Source organism: Trifolium pratense, linkage group LG4 (genome assembly GCF_020283565.1).
Source record: "Trifolium pratense cultivar HEN17-A07 linkage group LG4, ARS_RC_1.1, whole genome shotgun sequence".
NCBI lineage: Eukaryota > Viridiplantae > Streptophyta > Magnoliopsida > Fabales > Fabaceae > Trifolium > Trifolium pratense.
The window spans coordinates 47,353,676-47,378,914 of record NC_060062.1 but is presented as its reverse complement, the minus strand read 5'-3'; the positions used below and the strand labels follow the sequence as shown (position 1 = coordinate 47,378,914).

At 35.8% G+C, this 25,239-nt stretch overlaps 1 protein-coding gene across 1 annotated transcript; it reads left to right on the top strand.

The window, feature by feature from the left end:
• The first annotated feature begins 5,556 nt into the window (after window positions 1-5,556).
• On the top strand, window positions 5,557-22,414 carry LOC123881591. The gene is made up of 24 exons (XM_045930313.1): window positions 5,557-6,040; window positions 7,505-7,614; window positions 8,212-8,377; window positions 8,479-8,579; window positions 8,748-8,820; window positions 8,927-9,062; window positions 9,215-9,375; window positions 9,628-9,752; window positions 9,837-9,936; window positions 10,846-10,942; window positions 11,587-11,638; window positions 12,564-12,665; window positions 12,750-12,896; window positions 13,045-13,207; window positions 13,298-13,528; window positions 13,677-13,837; window positions 15,525-15,653; window positions 15,815-15,932; window positions 16,019-16,214; window positions 17,121-17,232; window positions 17,339-17,493; window positions 18,977-20,390; window positions 20,776-20,970; window positions 21,516-22,414. The coding sequence occupies exons 1-24, from the start codon at window positions 5,908-5,910 to the stop codon at window positions 21,984-21,986; spliced, it is 4,848 nt and encodes a 1,615-aa protein (XP_045786269.1). The 5' UTR covers window positions 5,557-5,907; the 3' UTR covers window positions 21,987-22,414.
• Window positions 22,415-25,239: the final 2,825 nt, after the last annotated feature.

Here is a 25,239-nt window from a genome sequence, read left to right as displayed (position 1 = left end):
CAATGGTGTCATTTATAAGAAAAGGATTGATTAAGTTTGCCATTTTGATACATCTAGATATATTTGAGTTGTATTTTGAAGTTGGATTATTTTATAACCAATACTTGGTTAATATTGTAGTGCATGTCACTTATTTTATTTCTCATGTGCTGTTTGATTTTAGGATTAATGAAATTTGTTTGGTTTTTATTATCCAGATTCAGATAAAAAAGGATTAATTTTTTTTTTTATTTTGAAAAGGACTTACAATAGCGCTTTTTGGTTACGGGCGCTATTAAAAGTTGTATCCTTGAATGATTATAATAACGCTTTATATGAGGGCGCTATTAAATAACTGACATATGATAGCGTTTTCTAGAAAAAGCGCTATAAAACATTGTTTCCAAGTAGCGGCTGACTACATACAATAGCAGTTTTTGAAAACAGCGCTATTAAAGGTGGACATTTGATAGCGTTTTAAAACGCTATTATAGGCACCAAACTTATAATAGCGGTATCAGTAATAGTGTTTTTAAGCGCTATTAAAAGTTAAAAAAAATGCTATTGAAGACCCATTTTTGTTGTAGTGTGTGCAAACACTTGTCAATACATGTATAGCTTTTGCAGTATGAGTTTCTCCTTCAGAATCTTCATCTGACCAAGTTACAGTTAATCCCTTCTTTTGTTTCTTCAGAAAGGTACCACATTCACTTCTAATGTGACCAAACCCCTCACATTCATGGCATTGAACACCTTTATTTGGAGCTGATTTTTCATCTGTTACAGGTTTTCTGAAGTTCCTGTAAGTGTTGCGCCCAATGTCAGCTGCACCTGTCTTAGAGCGTTTGTCCATTCTCTTCAGTACTTTATTAAATTGTTTTCCCAAAAGAACCATTGCATCAGAGATGCTTTGTTCAGACTCTGTGTCACTCAGTTGATCTTCTTCCTCAGCATTTGAAACAAAGGCAATACTTTTGTTTTTCTTATCCATCTTTTCATTTGCAGCTACCTCATAGGTTTGTAGTGAACCAACCAGTTCATCTAGCTTCATATCTGTGATATCCTTTGCTTCTTCTATAGCTGTGACTTTCATGTCAAACTTCTTAGGTAGAGACCTGAGCATTTTTCTTACCAGCTTTTCTTCAGGTATCTTTTCACCCAAGGCATCAAATTGATTGTCAAAATCAAGTATGGTCATGTGAAAATCCTGAATGGTTTCATCATCATTCATTCTAAGATTCTCAAACTTAGTTGTTATGAGTTGTAGCTTAGACAACTTCACTTTAGAGGTACCTTCATGAACAGTCTCAAGAATTGTCCAAGCTTCCTTAGCACAAACACACTTTTTGATGAGTCTGAATATGTGTTTGTCAACACCATTATATAGTGCATATAATGCTTTTGAGTTTGCAAGAGCAAGCTCATCCTCTTCTTTGGACCATTCTTCAGCAGATTTCAACTCAAGAGTTGGTTTACCATCTTTGTCCATCTTCACAGGTGGGGTCCATCCTCTCAGAATTGCCTTCCATGTCTTGCTATCAATTTGTTTTAGGAAGGCCATCATGCGGGACTTCCAATAGTCATAGTTTGAAGCGCCAACCAAAAGAGGTGGTCTGGTAACAAAACCTCCTTCTTTGTCCATCCTTGCCAGAAACGATTTCCCTGGAGCTCACCCTAAAATTCAGAACAGGGTGCCTGCTCTGATGCCAATTGAAATTCCTGGCACACAGTGGACAGGTGTTGCTCAAGGTGTAGCAACACTTGTCTGTTGTAGACAGATGTTGTTACTGATGCACCAACACTTGTCTATAAACAGAACAAATAACATAAAACAATACAACCAGTAAAGTAAATAACACACGAGAGTTGTTAACCCAGTTCAGCCTAAAGCCTACTTTGGGGGATACCAATCCAGGAATGAAGTCCACTATCAGCAGTATTACTTCGAAGCTAAACTCACCCGTTTACAACTTCTCACTTAATCACTACCCAATGACCCTTCTACCTAGGAACTCCTAGATATGAGACCCCGTCCCAATTCCCACCTTAGCAACACAGACAGCGCTGCTATTCAATTCAACAATCACAACTGGTGGAGACACACTCCTAAGAAACTAGGATTCACTCTTGCTTAAAAGCTTGCGAGTAAACCACACAACACAATAGAACAATCTCCGTACTTCAAAGCTTAGGAGAAGTTCACACTTACAACTCAATAACACTCAGGTCCTAAGCTTGCATCAATGAGACACAAGAAAGGCTCACAATTAACACTCTAAAATCCTAAAACACACGCTTTGTAAGAACACGATTTTAGATGCTTGAAACCATATGCTTGCCTTCGTATTTATAGTAGTAGAATGACTTGGGCTTTAAGACAAAATTAGGGCTTCTAGAATTGCGGCAGCAGTGATATATTTTTGAAAACAATAGTTATATTTTTGAAACCGCAAAAATATATTTTCCAAAAATATAATTCCTTTGGAAAATAAAACTAGGGTTTAGCTGCCTCATGAAACACATTAAACACGTGCGCCTTCTTCTGTAAGAAACCTTGACATAATTCTTCAAACAGATCTTCAAAAGATTGAGTAGAAAATAATAACACCTTAGCTGGCGCGCGCAGGAACAGAGTCAGGTGTTGTTCCAAAGTGTCCCAACATTTGTCACAACACTTGGGATCAACACATTTGTCTCAACACTTGGCTTAAGGTATGTTTTTGCAAAATGTAGCCAATATACAAAAACCCAACAGCAAGGATTTGTGATGAAGATAGCAAAGCCAAGACCAACTACTATAAGGTTCTGAATGATAGGAAAGGAAAAGGTTTGGATCGTGGTAAGCCGTATGAGAACAAGGGCAATGGAAGTGGAAAGAAGAAGCAAGGAAGTGGAAGTTGTTACAAATGTGGAGAGCGGGGTCATATGTCATATGATTGCCCGAGGAAAAGCGACAAGTGTTTCAGTTGTGGTCAGTTTGGGCACAAGGCCGATGCTTGTCGGGTGAAAGTGTTTTGTTTCAATTGTGGCGAGGAAGGTCACAAGAGTCCGGTATGCAAGAAACCGAAGATGCCGCGTTGAGGGTTCGTTCTCTGTTTTATCTCTTAGGTAATTTCGAGGGCGAAATTCTTTTAAGGGGGGTAGAGTTGTAACGACCCGATTTTTAGTAAATCGATATTTTATATATTTGCATATATTTTGGGTTAGTGTTAAATATTTATTTACGCGACGTATAATTATTTATCGCGAACATAAGTTTGTGAGCGAAACCTTTGCCATGTTAGTGGGCTTAGGCGTGTGATAGAAGCTTATTGGGCCTAAGCCAATTGGGCTTGGTTCAAGGTCCATGAGAGTAGTATAAGTAACCAAGTCAAACCCATGAATAGTATCTCATTTCATTTCTTTGAGTTTTGAGTGAACAAGAGCAAGAACAAGCTAAGCTAGAGTTTTGGCTTGAAGAACACGAGCAAGGAGAAGAGATTTAGAGGCCAAGAATCATCATTCAATCTAAGGTAAGAGTGGTTAAGCATAAGCTTGGGTGATCCAAGAGAGGGGAGGTGTCTAGCCTCCATTCCCAAACTCTCTCACCCAATTTCTTTGGGGTTTGGGTGAAATTTCTTTATCATAAACATGTTCTTTTCGTCTTAGTATGCTTAATGAACATCTAGGAGGGAATATGTATATGTTTGATGATGGTTTTGCATGTTTATGCAACTTTGCTTATTTTGCAAGAAATTGGCATGATTTTGATTGTTTGAGGTATTTGGATGTTTGGAAGGGATGATTAATGTTCCTTGATACCATATATGCTTGAAATAGCTGTTTATAAGAATTTATAACATGTTTGAATGAATTTTTGAGTTGATTCAATGTTAAACCGCCTTATTGAAACTCAAGAACAGATATTTTTCTGGTGTAGTTCGCTAAGCGACCAGGAGTTCGCTGTAGCGAACATGTTCGCTGAAGCTCGCCAATGCTCGCCATGAGCAGGTGACTTCCTGATGAGGTTCGCCATGTCTCGCTAAGCCCTCGCTTAGCGAAGGCCTCTGCGACAGCAATTGTTGTTGATGTTTATAAGTGTAACTAGGCACTTGTAATATGGTTTAATGGTATCCTTACATGATTGTTGATACACGTTGACGCTGTTAATGCTTATGGTTAATCATTATATGATTTGTACGTGTATGCAATAAGTTGCAGTTTAAAGTATGTTTAATAATTGTGTTGTGTGATGGCATTTATATAAAATGTCAAAGAAGTATATGTATTTTTGTATATCGGGTTGTCCGATAAAGAAGAATATCAGTTTGTCTGATAAAGAAGTTTAATGGATTATGTTATCCATGTAGTGAGCAGTAGCTTAGTGCTAAGTGATTATCATATGTTTGGTAAATGCATGACATTCATAAATTCATGCATTATTTAGGGATATCAGACTTGTCTGATAAAGAAGGATATTGGACTTGTCCAATAAAGAAGAATATCAATTGAAAGTTCCTTGATAAAGAAGATGGTACCACATGCATTAGTCGTGTCTAGGTTGGCATGACATTGAATGTTTGGCATTAGTCGCATTTGAGTAAATGTGCAATAATGTGTTATGTGTTATGTGAGTTCTTTGTGTTGTCCGAAACGACGTGAAACTATCTGGTTCTGTATTTGTGAGTTTGTGTTATCTGGTGTATTACTTATTGAGGCATGTGTGTGAGCTAGTAATACGTGATAGGTTGAATATAGGTGCGTTTCTATATTCGTATGTATGTGATTATGTTTACTAACTCTCTACCTAATTGTTATGTGCTGGACCTTTGGGGGTTCAGGTATTCAAGTCGAGGTCTCGACGAGCTTTAGCTGCAGATCGTTTTGGTGTGGAGCACGTTTTGGTGAGGAGCTAGTGTAGGCTACCTTTGTATAGTTTTGTTAAGTTTAGTTGGGTTGTGATGTATATTAGTGCTCTGGTATTTTGTAACATCGAGTCGGGGATCGTTTGTATTCCGTCGTATATCGATGCGAACATCTTAACTTATGTTTTATGTAGATGAATTATCTTTTGAACTATTTTGTTCATTGCTTTGAAAATCCTTTATTTAATGTTTTCCGCTGCGACGCTTCGTGTCATGTGCACGATCGTTTTGAAAATGTTTTCCGTAGCGCTCCGGCTACTTATCTTTAAAAAGTTTTTAAGATCACGTCTTTTAAGGGTAGTTAGTTCGGGGTGTTACACTAACCCTTTAGACCAAATAGACAACAATTTTGTTTTAATTTGCTAAAAAACAGGAGACTGGACTAGACAACTTTTGTTGTACCCTGTTTGATTTGAAACTGGTTATGAGACTGAACAAATTAGGTAGCAAGAGACAGAACAAAAACAAGATTTTTTATCGCTCACTAAACCACGTGACAACTTTTTATCCACGGTACAACTATTAAAAATACGAAATACCCATTTTATTTTTGAATATAAAATATTATCGTCATATTTCTCTCCGATATAATTTTATCCTGTCCTGTATTATCTTGTTGTGTCTTGTGCTGTTCTGTTCAATTCTTGCTGTTTTTCAAATAAAACACACCCTTAGTTTTCGACCAAACTAAATATTATCGGGCCTATTGCAAATTAAGCCCAATAGGGAAATTCACTTGACGAACAAAAACTCTCCTCCAGTCTTCATTTCTCGTTCAATTCAACTCAAAAGAAAATCAATACATTGCTTTTTCTTCTCGCTGTCACTTTCTTAGTTCTGAATCGTAGTTCTTCGTTCTGCTTCGCGATCTCGAGATTCTTCTCTCTTTCAATTCCGTTACAGAATTCATTGTTGTTTGTAGCGTATAAAACTGCCTGCAAGATCTGAATTCTGCTTCATCGGTTTGTGATTTGGTGATTCTATGAAGTTGTAGATTGAAGTTGAGGTTGATTAACGCGATTCAATGGAGTGGTCTACGTTGCAGCATCTAGATCTACGCCATATAGGGCGTGGCGTTAGGCCGTTACAGCCTCACGCTGCTTCGTTTCATCCTCATCAGGCTCTTGTCGCCGTCGCTATTGGAACCTACATCGTCGGTGAGCGAACAACTTCACTCTCTCGTTTTATCTCTTTTGGGTTCAGCAAGTTAAATTCATAGTGTTCTATTACAATGACGACATAATAGTGTTATGCTATCTATGATAATATGAATTTTGTTTCTGATAATTAACACAAAATTAAAGAAATGATCGTTCTTTCTTCTGCTATTTGTTGCGCTTTTAAAATGTTGCTGAAGTTATTGTTCGAGAGTTAATTTCTGAAGCATGTGTAGTAATTTACCAATTTTCTTAGTTGATTTGATCTGTGTGTGGCATCTGAGCTAGTGGTAATTAACTTGGATGTTTGCTATATACATATATGCTCATGAATCACCTAGTTATGAACTATGAAGCCGACACTGATACTTAGATGCCGAATTTTTGTGTGTTTGAAACTTCATGATGTAAAGTATCTTGGTATCATATGTGCCAATACTTACTATTTTGTATGCCCCATGTAGAAGAAACACATAGAGAACACAATTTCTATCAGCATTTTCCATATTTTTTTTTGGTTGTAGAATTAGCTGTGTATAAGTACATGTATAGCAAAAAAAATATAATTTTAGTGACAAAAGGACCCAGGCTCACCTCTACCTATTTTTGTCCTTGTATGTGCTGTCACATAACGGTGTTAGACCTAGACAAAACTTAAAATTAGGCATGCATTTACTTGGATATGTTTTGTTAGAGATTCATACAAGGGTAGTGTTAAATATGGGTTTGAGATACAGATTGGCACTAAAGTGGTGTACTTTATAGATTATGAATAGCTTTGATATTCAATCCTACAAAATAATGGAGGTTAGCAATAGGATCCAAACAAGATGGATAGATTGGAGAAATGTTTGGGGTGTAATATGTGATTTAAGAGTACTGCTCAAAGTTCAAACCTAAAGGAACATTTTATTGCGCACGACAATATGATTTGCCTTTATGGGACTAAATGCTAAGCGGTGGAAAGCTACCAAGGAAGCCAGTTTAGTATTATAGAAATGGGAATGGGAATGGGAATATTATGATAGATGAGTGGTGAGACAACACAAGATCGGATTAAAAATAAACATTAAGAGAGATTTGATTAAAATAGTATGTCATTGGACATGATCACATGATTCATGATAGGACATGATGGTGTTGTTTGATTCATGTAACCAACTTCATCATTTGAGAAATAGCTTTGGTTGTTGCTGGAACAGTAGTGAGCTTGTCAACTATTGATAGCATATATTGGTCTAGTAATCTGTTTGTCTTTTTTTTTTTTAAAATGAATTTGGTAAGGAATCTTATATGGGACTATAGCAGTATTTTTTTTATAAATAAAATAGTTTCACACATTTTCGAATCTTATGAGTATCATATGTCAAGTGGACTTTTCATTGCTGCATGATGCATTTCATTGCCTGTTAACTTGATTTAGGAAAAATTATTTTAGTTATTTGTTTGTTTCCATGCATGCAGAATTTGATGCATTAACTGGAAGCAAGATTTCTGCTCTTGACATTGGTGCGCCTGCTGTTCGAATGTCTTACAGTCCAACAAGTGGACACACTGTGATTGCAATCCTCCAGGTTGGCCCTGCCTGAACTTTTCATCACATAATCTTTTTACTGTATGTTAAATCCTATATGGAAGGTATAATTGGATAAGTAATAACTAAAGAAAGACTTGGTGTCGCAAGAGAGTGTGATTCAATCAGAAATATTATTGTATGTAGTTTAGTTGTTTTCTTGATACCAATAAATGATGTCCCAAAATGTAATCTGTACTTTTGGCTAGAGTCAATAATATGCAAATAAAATCTTGATGGATGGGATGAATCATGTGAGATGGCGGGACAACATTGCGGTTTGCTGAAGTGTTTTGTTTTTTAATTAAGTACTGAAAAAGAAAACCATATTTCATTCGGAAGTTATATTAAAAAATTGCATATAATTTTTCTTTTATTCTTATAGATAGATGCACTGGCACAGAAATTGTCGTTCAGTTGAACTTTTGTGTTGCTTTTGCTTATTTATCTATTTATTTATTGATACTTGGGAAATAAAAGTATACAGGTTTTGTTTTTTGAATTAATGCCCCTTAATATGTTGTGTTAGTTTGTAACTTTGTAGATTTTGATTGGGGTTCTTTTAAACTAACTGCACCTGTTGCTTTTACTCTTTTAGGATTGTACAATACGGTCTTGTGATTTTGACTTGGAGCAAACTTGTGTACTGCATTCACCTGAGAAAAAGACCGAGCAAATTTCTTCTGAAACAGAAGTTCATATGGCCTTAACCCCACTCCAACCTGTTGTTTTTTTTGGGTTCCATAAGAGAATGAGTGTGACAGGTTGGTTCTGGTTTATCATGTCTTTAGATTAATGCATATGTTGTGGTTTGACTACTGATAGGGATGATTTTTGTTCAATATCTGTTTTTCTGTAAATGAAGTTGTGGGAACTGTTGAAGGCGGTCGAACGCCTACCAAAATCAAGCCAGACTTGAAGAAAGCTATCGTAAATCTTGCATGTCATCCTCGACTCCCTGTACTGGTAATGTGTGCAGTATACTTGTTATCATGATTTCACTTTGCAGGAAGTTAAGTTCATGGGATGAGTATTTTTGCAGTAATAAATGTCTAGTGTCGAGTCTTTCTCTCTCTCTTATGATAATGCTATACTAATATTTCAATCCTTGACTTCATTGTTTTCCCGTCACAGTATGTTGCTTATACAGAAGGTTTGATTCGGGCATATAACATTCATACCTACGCTGTTCATTACACACTTCAACGTGAGATGTTTTCTACACAATCTTCTCTTGCTGTTCATATGCTTTATATTTCTAATTTATTGTCAATTCTATCTGCAGTATTATTTATATTACGTTTTCTATTCAGTTGACAATACTATTAAGCTTATTGGGGCTGGTGCATTTGCATTTCATCCAACTCTGGAGTGGATTTTTGTTGGAGATCGGCAGGGTACACTTCTGGCATGGGATGTATCAACAGAGAGACCGAGTATGATTGGAATGTGAGTGAGTTTCTTATGATCTAGTTTTCCTTATACTCAAACAGAGACCTGGTTGTTTTGTATTTTTTATCTTGCAGACATTTTAAAAAGTTTGGGTTCAGAATGTTATCTTACTTTTAGTTATATCTGACATTTTCTTATTAAAATTTCAGAAAACAAGTTGGCTCACAACCAATAAAATCAGTTGCCTTTCTCCCTATGCTGCGTTTGCTTGTGACTCTATCTAAGGATGGAAATCTACAAGTTTGGGAAACACGTGTTATGGTTAATTCTAATAGACCTTCTACGCAGGCTAATTTTTTTGAGCCTGCAGGTTAGATACATTGACCCTTTCTGCCTTTACGTTGAATACCTGATTATTACCAGTTGGTATTTTTAGCTTGGTTATGTTAAGTAATAAGTTTATTGTGGATGATTTCTGCTGCTACGTTTCCCCCTTCCCCATGCTTCTAGAATCTTTCTGTATATACATGACACACCCACCCCCAACGGTTGTCTTATTTCGTTCTCTTACTATTAGTTTATATTAAAAGTATTTGGCTAATATGTATACATTTTGTTGCAGCAATTGAATCAATTGATATCCCTCGCATCCTTTCTCAGCAGGGTGGTGAAGCAGTTTATCCATTACCAAAAATTAAAGCTATAGAATTTCATCCAAAATCAAATTTAGCTGCACTAGTCTTTGCAGTTACGTGCAACCTTGCATTATTTATGTCGTACTATTTAGTGGATAATATGGAATATAAATAAACTTGGTGTTTATTTTGACAGAATGTTACAAGTGCAGACACTTCGAAAAATAAGGCCTCATACAGTAGAGAAGGGAGAAAGCAACTTTTTGCAGTTTTACAAAGTGCACGGGGATCTTCAGGTGACTGTTTCCATTTTATCTAGAAACAAAGTTAAAAGAGTCCTTGTAGCATGTTTCTAATCGCCAAAACACTTAATGGGGTTCCAAAATAAGACAATTTAAACATGCACCGAGTATTTCATCATATTTTCTATCTAAATAAGGGCCCTTTGGTTTGAGAAAATATTCTGTTTTAATTTTCAACCACTTTCAATTGTAACAATACCACTTTCAATTGTACAACAGAATCACTTAATTAATAGGGATCAAATCAGTCCTATAATTCATCCTATCGTTTACAGCAGAAATGTAATCAAGGAAATAGGAATATGTACCTAGAGGGTGAGAAGGGAGTTGACAAACTCTCGACATTGACTTCCTAGAATTTCTGCCATTAACATCCCTTTGTTATAGTGGAAGTATTCACTTTTTGGTGGCTGTAAGTAGAAATTCTAGCATCTTGGTGGCTGAAGTAGAAATTCTAGCATCTCGGTGGCTGAAGTAGAAATTCTAGCATCTCGGTGGCTGAAGTATGTAACTAGTAGCGGGAAGGCATAAGACTATTGCTCAAAATTAAGGTAGGGTGAAATAGTATATCAAACAAAAGACTTCCATGTTTATTGGAATTTGTCTTTGGAATAGGGATGGAGTAAGTCATGGAGAATAGTACCCATGAAATAGTGATAACAACAACATAATAGAGACAAATATGAAATATGGTTTATATGGATTGTGCTCATAATTTGTTATTACTTCATTTCTTTTGTGCATCATTTGGTACACATTTCTTGTAATTGTTGCTGAACATTTTATCTTGTACTCAATTCCTTCAATTAGCGTCTTGCATGTCATATTTGTATTTTGTATACATTTCTGCTGTTTCCACCCATCTCTTTAATCAGATATGCTGATGATAAGGGTACTATGCAGCATCTGTTTTAAAGGAAAAACTTTCCACCTTGGGATCATCTGGGGTGTTAGCAGAACATCAGCTTCAAGCTCAACTACAAGAGAATCATCTGAAAGGGTGAGTTAGAATCTGCAGTTACATAGAGGAGTATATATCAGTTACTATTCTTTTTTGGAGTTAGTCGCCATCAACTTAGTTATATAATGTTGCTTATACTGTAATTCCCCTGCTATTCTTGTTTCGAGTTTTTGATCTTGATTCCGTAGCACAGCCTATTACCTGAAATTGAACATGATACCTATTACTTGTATATGGGGTTTATTTACAACATGATATTGTTAAAGTCGCTAGTTAATTACTTGTATATGCTCTTTAGACTCAAATCCCCTGCTATTCTTGTTGAGTTTTTGGTCTTGATTGTGTAGCACAGCTTATTATCTGAAATTGAATTGAAAGTGATACCTATATCTGTATATGGGGTTTATTAACACGATATTATTAAAAGTCTCTGCAGCATATAATCCTGGATACAAGGATCATTAATAACATGGTGTTGGGTGCTTGGTTCCCGAGGGGTCTGCATTTCGTTTTGCCAAAACATCTTTAAGTCACTAGTTTGAGATGTGAAACTAAACAGATTACTTAGTAACTTGTGCTTGATTACTTTTTTTCCATAGTTTACAGTTTTCAGCACATATGGTTTGTGGCATAAAGTGATCAAAGTTTTTTTTTATTGTTAACATCTGCACTCTATCCTGCAGCCACGGTCAACTAACAATATCAGACATTGCAAGGAAGGCATTTCTTTACAGTGTACGTCTCTTGTTATTGTATAAGAACTTATTATCACATGAAAATCATCCTATGCTAGTATAGACCTGAATGTCAGACAAAAAAAAGCAAAGGAACTCAAACCTCCTTAATGCACTTCATTTAATTTCCTAAAATAGCTTTTGGAAGGTTACTAGCTATGCTCTTGATCTAGTTTAGCATTCTAGACTGTGTTTCCTTATAAACCTTCCGAATAGAGAGAGGAATTTTGTGATGGAAGAAAAGAAAAACCCAGAGAGTTTGCAAGAAACGGGTCTATTTACTTTGAGAAAATATTTCCTATTTCGATTTTTGTTTTACTTTTAACCACAAAAGTATCACTTTGTTTTCTATTTTTAAACTTTTGTATAGGTAATATCACAATTTTAATTGTTTTCACTGTTTCTCGTAATAAAATGTGACGTTTTTACAATCAAACAGAATACAAAAATGTTTTCTGAAACTAAATAGTTTCTGATAGATTGAATCTCTCCGCATCTCTAACAAAAACTCCTCCAAATAGTCATTGAGAAATTCACAGCAGACAATCTGAAAAAATAGCAGTGTCCCAAATGTAGTACAGAGATGGCAAAGTGCCCTTGAAAATTCAAGCATTCCTTTCCAGAAACAGACATCAGAGAACAGCAAAGACAGAAGTGCATAGAATTTTAGCTTCTTTACGAAAGCCAAAACCTCTATTTTTTTAGGTGGGAAAAACTGATATAAGTCCTTTGGGCGGAGAGAATTCTCATCCCTTACAGCGTATTCCAAAGAGAAGTTGCAGTAGAACGATGTGGAAAAAGATGATTTCCATTTTCCATACCATAACAACACATTACATATATGCATGTTAGGAGACAAAGCAGTGAAGTGAGAAGTCTGTGTTTTTCAATTCTTTCTGAATGATACTTTTGCGTGAATTTTGTAGCATTTTATGGAAGGCCATATGAGAATCTCTCCAATATCACGCTTGCCCCTCATCACTGTTTTAGATACCAAGCATCATCTGAAGGACTTTCCAGTTTGTGAGGTATGATCGTGATGACTATTTGATTTAAGACATTTGTTTAGCTTTTTTTTTTTTAATCACCTGACACCGCATATCCTCTGCCAGCCATTTCATTTGGAGCTAAATTTTTTTAATAAAGCAAACCGAGTTCTTCATTATCCATCCAGGGCATTCTATATGGATGGACCGAACCTTATGGCACATAACCTTTCATCTGGGTCTGACATTATCTACAGGAAGCTCTATAATTCGGTAATGTAGAGAGATTAGTATTTTTACAAGTATCATACATTTTGATTTCTGTCGAACTTTCATTCACATAACAATAACATTTGATGTTGTAAATATGATTATCAATGGATAATTCAACCATGTAACATTGTTCATTAATTTTCTATAGATTCCTGGAAATGTGGAGTACCGACCAAAATATTTGATTCACAGTAAAAAGCAGCGCTTATTTCTTGTGGTTTATGAATTTAGTGGTGCTTCAAATGAAGTTGTGCTTTACTGGGAAAATTCTGCTGCACAGACAGGAAACAGTAAAAGCAGCACAGTAAAAGGTGTTTCTTCCTGTGGAATACTTTTATTCATCTCTTTCTGCTAGTTAGTGCATGCATAATGTCTAAATAATTCATGTAACTATCTTGTAGGTCGAGACACAGCATTTATTGGTTCCAATGAAAATCAGTTTGCTATACTTGATGAGGACAGGGCCGGGTTGGCTTTATATATTCTGCCAGGAGGGGCCTCTCAAGAATCTAAGGACAATGATAACGTTTATGAAGAAACTCAACCTACAGAGACCAATGTTGGTTCAATTCGTGGCCCAACACCATTTATGTTTGAATCTGAAGTTGATCGTATCTTTTCTACACCATTAGGTGCTTAAATGTGTATACACATAATTTAAATTTATCTAACCTGCCTATCGATCTTTTTTCGCCGACACAATTTTGTCCCTTTTTCTACAATCTTAGCATTGGTTTATCAACAACATAAAGTATTTGAAAATGCTTTCTCTGATTGTAGATTCAACTTTGATGTTTGCTTCTCATGGGAACCAAATTGGACTAGTAAAGCTCATTGAAGGGTACCGCTTATCAACTTCAACCGCCAATGGTCATTTTATATCCACCAAGAGTGATGGAAAAAAGTCAATTAAGTTAAAAAGAAATGAGATTGTACTTCAGGTATGATTGTTGTAGTTATAGGTCTTCAGACTTTGAATATGATAATGTGTAATTTTATTGGTAATGAAAAGGGAATTCAGGAATTTGGGATAAATTACTCCTAATCCTAAATAATAAAAAGGGAATTCAGGAAATAAATCATGGTAATGACCGAGTAATAAGGAAACTGATCTTAGGAGATAAATTAAGATACTATAAGATTATAAACTAATCCTACAGGATTAAGATACTCTAACATATTATCAAAGATAGATATTACAAGATATTTCCTTATATTCTAACAGTAACTTTGAAGTGTGCTTTTGATTATGATTACAAATAGTACACACTTCTCTGAAGTTTAGTGAAGTAATTGGAAGTTAAGAGTAAAATTATAGGAAATTGGAGAAAACAGGGGAGTAGATAATGTATTTAAAAAACATTAATTAAAACTATTTATTTACTAGTTTTTTTTGGACAAGCTATTTATTTACTAATTATTTTAAAATTTTTAAAATTTATATTCCTTGAAAATTTGCAAGCAACGAAGTTGTATTTATTTATTTTTTTATGGCAAGCAACGAAGTTGTATTGTTACTCACCTTGCACTGGCTTGATGCCCGAGTCTCTAAGACTGTCATGAATTTGATTTCTAACTAGAATTTGGTTGTACTTGTTTTTTTATTATAAATAAACATACGAAAAACTCAATCTCAAGTCATTTTTTGGAACCAATTTTAGATCTTTCTCTCTAAATTTAAGTGAAGCAGACCAAACTAAATAGTTTTTCTGAGTTTTCTGAAGTGATATTTGGGGTTCTCGAAATAGAGATAGGAGGGCTATTTTCTGTGGTGCAAATAAAAAGGTGACAAAGAGGAAATCTTGCCACACAATCGATAGCCATCGATCTGACCGAGGAGAGACTGGTGTCCCAGTTTAGGTAGTCGTTGCGGAGTTCCTGTGACAGGAGGGCAACACGTGAGTTACGTGTGCCGAAAAGGCTGTGAGTGGTGTCTTCTTAAGTGTTTTCCAGTGACGGTGTTTGGTGTGCTTGCTGGTCAGCAGCTTCTAAAATGATTTCCAATGATGGGGCAAATAGCCGGAACCTTCAGGAACAGAGAAGAAGCCGGACTTAGTCTGCTCTGCTATCATGTTGAGATGCCAAAAATTTAGCCAATGAGTCATGTTCATGTTGGAGTCACATATTTGATATTATATGATATGGCTTGAATATGGTTATAAGTGGAGGGTAAATCTGTTGGATTTTGGGGTTGACTTGGGCCCAAACACAATTGTGCCACATTCAGATGTTCCGTCCTGTTAACTTCACGCTCTCCAGTCTTAGGCTCGAGTGTTAACTTCCCATGTTAGATAGTGATATGGACTGAATAGTTGTATAAGTGAGGGGCAACCTTCACCCCATGAGCTAGTTTTTGGGGTGGAGTTAGGCCCAAATGAAATCCGAAGAGTTTACAAGGAATGTTAATTATACTGCAACTTCTTGAGTACATGAATATTATAATCAATTGTACATGAACCTAGACTTTAAATACGGCTGTTTCCAATTGGAGCAAAAAGGATCAAATATGTTAAGAGCTTGTTTCCTTCATCCTTTTTTCCCGTGAGCATAAGGCATTGATTATAGGATTCCTTGTTTGTGGAAGTATAATAAATAACTTCATTCATCAACTTTTCTTCAAACTTGCAGGTGCACTGGCAAGAGACACTACGGGGATATGTTGCTGGAGTTTTAACAACACACAGAGTCCTTATTGTTTCGGCGGCACTTGATATTCTTGCAGGAACTTCTACAAACTTTGCCAAGGGACTTCCTTCTATATCCTTTTAATTTTTTATTTCCAAATCCAAGACACCATTTATTTGCATTAAATTTCTTGCATCACATGAAATCTTAACTTGAGCTCACTTTAGATCTATTTGCATTAAATTTCTTGCATCACATATATTATCTTTTTTGAAATCTTAACTTGAGCTCACTTTAGATCTCTTTTGTGGGTTGGGCCTGCCCTTCTTTTCTCTACTACTACTGCCGTCAGTATACTTGGTTGGGATGGAAAAGTGAGGCCTATCTTATCAATCAGTATGCCATATGCAGGTAATTTTCTTGCTGCATACTGGGATGTCATCGTATCTTATCCATCAATTGTCCTACTGATCTATTTATATGAATTTATTTTGCAGTCTTGGTTGGGGCTTTGAATGACAGATTGTTGCTCGCTAGCCCTACAGAAATAAATCCCAGACAGAAGAAAGGAGTAGAGATTAAAAGTTGCCTTGTTGGCCTTCTTGAACCGATTCTCATTGGATTTGCCACAATGCAGCTAAGTTTTGAGCAGAAACTTGATCTGTCAGAAATATTGTACCAAATAACGTCGAGGTTTCCTTCTCTTATACCTTTGAAATTTGATCACTTTGCTGAAACATACAACTTTATTTCTATATATCTAAAGTTTTTATGCCGATTTTACCCAACCGATGCAATTTGATGTGAATATTTACTATTTTTCTCATGACTGTATGATACAACTTATGTCGTATCTTTTCCAAAAATATTTTAATGAATGGCTAAAGGCTACCGCTTATGTTTGGATCACCTTTTTTTTTTTTGTTCACATTATTCCTTACTAAAGTTGTGGCTTTATGCCATGATTTAAGGTAAGTATTCCTCTTGCTCGAAGCCATGAAGAATAAGATTCCTTTTTTGTATTTTTTTGGCTGAAGTCTTCAATCATTAGAAAGAGTTGAGGTGTCATATACCTATGCCATAAATGAGTAGAGTTGGCTCTAGAATCCCAACTTTTTTCATATTGAAAGTGACATGGCATGCATGGCACTCTCGCTGTTGGTTTTACCCATGTTTTTCCCTTCTGAGACATAGTTCACTTTCATTACTCAAAACCCATGTGTTTATAAGTAGAGGCAGTTCTCACTTTACAAGCCGGTTTGGTATGGTTGAGTTAGGCCCTACCCGAATTTCTAATAGCAACCAATTAAGTAAAGAAATTATTAAACTTGATTTAATTTGTTATTTTGAAGCTGTAGACCCCAAACTAAATTTTGCTATACAGCTACAGCTTGCATCAAACTAAATTCAATTTATACCATATTTGAAAATAATATGCACCCTTGCAACGTACACCAAACTGGTAACATCTTCATCTGGTTGCATCTTTTGGGACAAATGCCAGTTTTAGGCTTTAAGACATTTTTTTTTCTTTTCATTTTAATTAAATGTATATTGAATCTGATAAAGTTGACACATTAAATTTGTATCTTATTGAAGGTTCGACAGCTTGCGCATAACACCTAGGTCTCTGGATATCCTTGCACGAGGATCTCCGGTTTGTGGAGATTTAGCAGTCTCTTTGTCACAATCAGGTCCACAGTTCACCCAGGTAAGCATTTGGATTCTGTCTAGTCAATTTAGCATTGGTCTCTCTCTCTCTCTCTCTCTCTCTCTCTCTCTCTCAACTATTGAACATGTTTAAAATATGATCATAGGTGATGCGAGGTGTCTATGCTGTTAAAGCTCTTCGTTTTTCCACTGCTTTATCTGTTTTGAAAGATGAATTTCTGCGTTCCAGAGATTATCCAAGATGTCCTCCCACCTCTCATTTGTTTCACCGTTTCCGGCAGTTGGCTTATGCGTCTATCAGGTAGACAAACTGAGAAATGTCATTATGCATATGATGTGGCCGTTGTACTTGTGGGATTTTGAACTATGGTTCCATTTACTACAGATTTGCTCAAATTATTTCTTCCTCCAAGGCTTTTTAGTGTCTATATTAATATGCTTAGGTTTTATTTTCTAAGAACACCAACTATTATCTAACCTATTAATGGATATATATTTTTCTAGACAAGAAAATAGTATTTTTTTATTTTTTTTTAGTTTTTTTAGTGGCTGTTGCATCTCATTAGATTCATAACTATATGTCAAGATTGCGAACTATTCACGGTAAGATTTCTTCTGACTTCGTTCCACTCGTGTTGTCCTTACCTATACCACAACCTTGGCCAATTCCAAAATTATAGGTAATTGCCAAGGACTCCGAACCTTCTTCTTGGGATCCATATCCTAATACCTTTGAAAGAGAAACACATAGCTGGCGATCAATTTGTTCCTCTAGCAATACGGTTCTGAGGTGGATGGTTTGGTATGGAGAGGACCATGTAGTAGGGGATATTTTGTATTTGCGGGGTATAAGATTTAGAGAAATCTGAGAGTAGAAGACATGTAGTGGATACTTAGGTACAGTTAACAAACTTTATAGCTTGCTCTTATCCTGTAGTAGTAGTAGCAGCTGCTTTTTATAGCTAGCTCTTATCCTATACCAGGAGGTTAATGCTTGTCCCTAACTCTCTTCTATACATCTTTCAGTTACAATAGACATATGTCAGTAACTTAGGTACAGTTTACAAACTTTATAGCTTGCTCTTATCCTGTAGTAGTAGCAGCAGCTGCTTTTTATAGCTAGCTCTTATCCTATACCAGGAGGTTTATGCTTGTCACTAACTCTCTTCTATACATCTTTCAGTTACAATAGACATATGTCAGTAACTAACTTTTCTATATTTTCACGGGAAGTTGCTTTTATTTCCATTTCTTAGTGTTCTCGGCTTTTGAGCTCGGAGAAATCTTTTTCCAGGAGCATTGCTATGATTATCTGTGTTTCTCCTAATTTTTCTAATGAAAAATACATTCATCTTCATATTTCTAGTGCGAAATCTGAATCTCTACTTGATATTATAATTTCTGTTCATAAATCATTTTTTTGTTGGTCAAGTAGCCTTGTGGCCATAAATCATATTCTTATTTACAGCTTTATTTGTATTTCCATTATGTGGATGATTCTTGATGTGTACAATGGTTCAAGTAGCTTTGATTGACTATTTTTTTTTTTATATGGAATAATCTTATCAAGGTAATATCAGTAATATTAGTACTATTTTCCTGTCACTGATTTAGAGCTCGTCCTGTATCTACTGTAATATATGATATTTGTGTATCACCTATACTTTTGGAACTTGGAGCTCATACAATTGATTATTTGATGTGTGGTTGTAGTGGTACTGTAGTTATTAGCATGATATACAAGTCTGTAGTTAGTTTTATAATGTAATGTTACATGCATGCAGGTTTGGTCAATTTGATAGTGCAAAAGAAACATTTGAAGTTATAGCAGACTATGAAGGCATGCTTGATCTATTTTTATGCCACCTTAATCCCAGCGCCATGCGACGTCTTGCTCAGAAATTGGAAGACGAAGGCCTTGATTCGGAATTGAGGCGATATTGTGAAAGGATATTACGAGTTCGATCTTCTGGGTGGACACAAGGTATATTTGCCAACTTTGCTGCTGAGAGTATGGTTCCAAAAGGACCTGAATGGGGTGGTGGAAACTGGGTAATTAAAACCCCAACTACCGTGAAGGACATACCTCAGTGGGAGCTTGCTGCAGAGGTGACACCATACATGAAGACTGATGATGGAACAATTCCATCCATTATTGTAGATCATATTGGTGTGTATTTAGGCTCAATTAAAGGAAGGGGTAATATTGTTGAGGTGAGGGAAGATAGTTTGGTTAAGGCCTTCATGCCAGCAGGTAATGACAATAAGGTAAATGGCCTTGAGGCATCTTTAGTTAAATCCATATCTAATCAACCAAATGTAGTTGGTAATCCCAATGGCGATTCATTGATGGGTTTGGAAGGCCTTAATAAACAGCTTGCTAGTTCATCTGCTGATGAGCAGGCTAAAGCCGAAGAAGAGTTTAAGAAATCCATGTATGGAGCTGCTGCTGATGGTAGCAGTAGTGATGAAGAAGGAGCGTCCAAAATTAAGAGAATACACATTAAAATACGAGACAAGCCAGTTTCCTCTTCTACTGTGGATGTGAATAAGATTAAAGAAGCCACTAGACAGTTTAAACTTGGTGAAGGGTTACCTCCACCAATGAAGACCAGGTCAAATAGTGGAAGCCAGGATCTTGGCCAGATTTTGTCCCTACCACCAGCAACTACAGGAGTGGCTTCTGCTGCTGTTTCAACTCCTGTTGACCTTTTTGGTACAGATGCCTCAACTCAACCAGAATTTATTTCACAGCCAACTACTGGTGCAGGTGGGGGAGTTGCAACAGGACCTATTCCAGAGGATTTCTTTCAGAATACAATTTCTTCGGTTCACGTTGCTGCATCACTGCCGCCTGCTGGAACTTTTCTCTCAAAATTCACTCCAGGGGTTCAAATTAGCAATACAGCTCCAAATCAGGTTAGTGCTGCTCATGCTGATTCTGGTCTTCAAGGTGGTGTTTCCACTCAAGCCATTCAACAGCCTGTTCCAATAGAGTCCATAGGACTTCCTGATGGTGGTGTCCCGCCGCAATCCATGCCCCAGGCTGTAGTCACGCCCCAATCTCAGTTGCAGCCTGCTCAGCCCCAAATTTCTAGCCAGCCTCTTGATCTTAGTGTACTTGGAGTACCAAATTCTGCTGATTCTGGGAGGCTTCCACAAACTGGCTCTGCACCAGTTTCCGTGCATCCTGGACAGGTATGAATACATACATGCATAAGAATTACATACAACTCAAATGGTGTACATGATGTTATTTCTTGGTTTGACGTTCTCTGGTTTTCAAACACGGTTTTGCGCATTATTTTCTGTATGTTAGGAAGAATGCAGGAATTAAATGTTATGTATTGAATTGGCAACTACAAGAAACTGAAACGAATATTCTTTTTCCTGTTTTTTCTATCGTGATTCCTTGGTTTCTAGAGAAGTTAGGGAAGGTTACTGACAAAAATGTTTCGATTTAGCTATTGCACGTATGAGTAATATACGAGGATTTTTTCAATGATAATGACACGGCTACTTAATCTGCTGAGCATGTATTGTTTCTATACAGTCTTGAATCTAATGTATTTTCTATTAACAGGTTCCCCGTGGGGCTCCTGCTTCTGTATGTTTCAAGACTGGACTTGCTCACTTGGAACTAAACCATCTTTCAGATGCGTTGTCTTGCTTTGACGAGTCTTTTCTTGCATTGGCTAAGGAACAATCTCGTGGAAGTGATATAAAAGCTCAAGCGACAATTTGTGCTCAATACAAAATAGCGGTCACTCTACTTCGGGTACTAATACAATTCTGTAATTTTAAAGAACATAGATAAAATGAAATCTTGTCTGATAATAACAAATAATAATAAAAATAAATCAATACATGCTGTTGTTTCTCTAGGCCATAAGCTTGTTGTACCAGAGTATGTATATTAAGATGTCCTCATTGCTGTCAATCTTTATTGCATGTTGTTATAAAGAATGTCAACTTACTCCTAAAATAGCCAGAACAGCTCCGCTACTTTTTTAGCCAATCTGAATATACATGAAGAAAATGCGTTATTTTTCGTTATTAATGTATGGGAGACCCGGTCTCTTATTTTTATTTCATTTCAATTGACGAGTTATCATCTGTGAACCCTGGACTCTAATTTTGGTCTAAAGCTTCAAGATTGAAAAAGCCATTGTCCACACTAGATTGAGCGGAAAGTATTTTTTGTTATGCATGGCATAGTGATCAGTCAGACATGGAAAATTACAGCAGATCTTTAACCTCCATAATTATTTTCACTTGAGTTTTGTGATAAATTGGATGACTGAATCATTTTTATTATTGCAGGAAATAGGACGTCTGCAAAGAGTTCATGGCCCAAGTGCAATCAGTGCAAAAGATGAGATGGCAAGACTTTCACGCCATCTTGGTTCATTGCCTCTTCTTGCGAAGCACAGAATAAATTGCATTCGAACTGCCATCAAAAGGAATATGGAAGTCCAAAATTATGCATATTCAAAGCAAATGCTAGAACTACTACTGTCTAAAGCACCTTCAAACAAGCAGGAGGAATTTAGGAGCCTGGTTGACCTGTGTGTTCAGAGGGGTTTGACTAATAAGTCCATTGATCCCTTGGAAGATCCCTCGCAATTCTGTGCTGCCACTTTAAGCAGGTTGTCTACTATTGGATATGATGTATGTGATCTCTGTGGGGCCAAATTTTCGGCCGTGACTGCCCCTGGATGCATCGTCTGTGGAATGGGAAGCATCAAAAGATCCGATGCTCTTGCCGGACCAGTTCCTTCGCCATTTGGTTAAGTCTTGAAGATGGATAACTATACTTTGTAACGTGCTACCCCTAGTGAATTTGTTGTAAAGAACTACATACTAGAGAAAATATACAAGGGAGCGGGAAGCAGAACTTCTGCACCAAATTCGATGAGATTATATGCTTTCTCCTATTGCGTACTCGGCTTGTGAGCTTTTTTTTTCCTCCTCTCCCGATGATGAATTATGTGATTACCATATGTTTTCTTCTGATTTTGTAATTATGTTGTACATCTGCACACATGAAAGTACGAAGTTACATAGCAAGATTTGTATATTAGTATTTTTAAGTGTGTATTTGTGCATGCATTATATTTGAACGATTTGTTTGTGTCGTTATGTTTTCTTCTGTAAGAATGTGTTTGCCTTTCTGAATCTTGCCCATCTAATTTAACTAGCTCTTCCCTTTTTTACTGCAAGATGTGTTGAATGTATAATAAAATTGTCAGATTATTATTTTAAATAATTCAAATTCAAGATGTGTTGCATTCTTTTTCCCTTATCCTTGGTTTTATCCCTTGGGGTTTTTCAGGGAAGGTTTTTAATGAGGCAGTGGCAGGTTTCTTGTATTTTTGTTTCCTTGGGTTTTGGTCTAGTCCCCCCAAGTTTGTCTCTTTTCTCTTTCTTTTTAATAGATTTATTAGGGTGCCGCAAATGATAGGTGATGATTATGGAGTGCCAACATAGTTAGGATGTCATAATTATCATGTGATGTCTGTGCACGCTAATGTTTTATAAAAAAAAAAAGTAAAAAGGAACTTAAATGCTCATGCATTATTTTACATTTCGCTAATCCAGGCTAAGTAACTGTATTATAGTTCTTTGCTTTATTCGTTTGCCCATTTAGTATCTGTCAGTGTTGGATTTATTTTTTTATTTATAAAAAGATACTTTTGTTATAGTCAGGAGGAATGACATCTTAAAATTGGGAGTTTGACTTCATTCAATCTTAAAATTGGGAGATTGTCTTTGCTTATAAATATATGTTTAAGCCATCACGTGGATAAAATGATGTCCGATCTGATGGTAGAAATTTGATAACATGTGATGTGGTCATCTTGGGGGAGGTTTTTGTTTTCTTAGTTTACAAATAGAAAAATATGACCAAACAATACGATATTTTCAGTTTAGAAATTTAGATATTGGTGGTCATTGCAGGTAAAATGGGATTGGCAACACGTGAGAGAGAGACAATGGTATTACTATTACTATTAGGAGTAACAAGAATGAAGAAACGGCCGAGGGAGGCCATAAAGGCAAAGATAGAGGTGTCTTTTGTGGTAGATACAAAGTATATGAGATGAACAAAACCTTTTTAGGGGAGGGAAGATTTTTTATCTTTCAATCTCCTTGCTAATCCTTATATTTTCTTTCTTTTAAATCATTCTATTAACTTTTTCTTTTTTACTCACTTTATTTATAACTTACTTTAGTGACAGTTTCTTTTCTCATAAACCCAAACTTATTGAAATTAAAATAGAACAAAGGAATAAGTTTCTTCTTTCACATTGAAAATGCAACACACTCTCGCTCCTCTGTGCCATAGAATTCATCAAACTTCTGTATGTTTTGTTTTCCAAAATGTTTATATCTAATATTTGAATAGGATGAGGGGACACAATGTTGTGGAAATTGAATGCGGTTACTCTGATACCATGATTCTTACAAGAGTCTACCAAGAAATGAAAGGTGTCATTGAATGGAAAATCAGAGGATCATGGTGGTACACTAACTAATTAGCAAGTCTTGAGTTCTTTTCACGCTGGACACTTTCATTTTCATGCACATCAAATACTTTAAATTTTTTTTTTTTTTTGGTAGAGAATTACTTTAAAAATTTATTACTGGTAGAATCAAACAATTGTATGCCTTAAATTGATTGAATTTGGCAAAGTGTCTATTTTCATCTGCTTATGACTTATGTTAAGGCTTATGACTTATGTTAATTTAATGAAATTAATTATCTTCAAGGGTCTTTGATAACAATTGTTCTAATTTATTCTTCATTTGTTTCATGCACATTTCCATGTTATACGTGATGTTTACTAATTCAACAAATATCATTGCTAAAAAAAACAATAAATCTCACAATTTAAATAAATCTCACAATTTAAATCAACAAGGCAAGGCTCTATGTTCTCTAGGGGTCTTTTTGATCTGCAAAATGTAGTACAAGACAGAACAATACGTTTAAGGTATTGAATAAACTTTGTGTTGTACGATGTTTGATGCACAAAATGTTATTTTGGTATTTTAGACAACTTGTGCTGAGGACAAAAAGTTGTCCCGTGGTTCTGTAGGGACAATAATTTCAATTTTTGTCCTGTCCCTTGGCCCTCAGTTTGTCCAGTACCAGGAACAGTTTTGAAATCAAACACAGTACAGTAGATATTGTCATGTCCAGTTCCTTATTTTTTAGCAGATCAAACACACCCTATATGTTAAAATATAAGCAAAATTCACATTAATTATTGTATAATTAATGTATATGATCTATTATCACATAGAAAGTACGCCATGATATGCTTTTATATTACTTTGTTAGTAAACTTTCATATTGTCATGACTTGCAATCTTTATTGTTGGATTTTTGCACACCCTTGGTGTTTTTAGGAGTATTGTAAAGGATGATTAGTTTTGGTATTCTCTTATTTCAAATCCCACATTTGCACGAATGAATAATTTTTATTTTTTTTTACTTATCTTTGGAAACGTAGGGAGTACTAAATTAAACATTGTATTTATGTTATACAATCTTTGAACACATTTTTTATTATTATCTGACGTATATTCTTAGAATTTTTTTTTCTACCCCAACATTTAACCTTTTACCCTTACAAACAAATCAATATTCCCATTTTACCCCTTCCAAAAAATTTAAAAAATGAATTTTGAATATTTAGCCACGGTTAAACCGTGGCTAAAAGGAACATTTTTCAGAATTCAAACTTCCAAACTACCTTGAATTTTGATACAAGAACATGAGCATGAGTTTCCCCTGCTTTTCCCTGAGCCCATTGAAGATTCTGACTACCTAACAAATCATCATCTTCCAAACTACCTTCACTACTCAAATTCAAACTACTCACAGTCAAATTCTCGTTATGATGCTTTTCACCGGAAGAACCACTCTGGTGGTTCCTTAACGGCAACACCTTTGATTTTGTTTCCTCGCAATTTGATTGAAATGGTCGCATAATATTTTCTTGTTTCTTCTCTACATTTTCAGATTCCAAGTTTTGCC

Excerpts from the sequence above, each read along its gene's own strand:
- LOC123881591 (XM_045930313.1), top strand. The coding sequence starts at position 5,908 with ATGGAGTGGTCTACGTTGCAGCATCTAGATCTACGCCATATAGGGCGT. Across the intron at positions 15,933-16,018 it reads AATCAGTATGCCATATGCAG|TCTTGGTTGGGGCTTTGAAT; the intron begins GTAATTTTCTTG and ends TTTATTTTGCAG. Across the intron at positions 20,971-21,515 it reads TAGCGGTCACTCTACTTCGG|GAAATAGGACGTCTGCAAAG; the intron begins GTACTAATACAA and ends TTATTATTGCAG.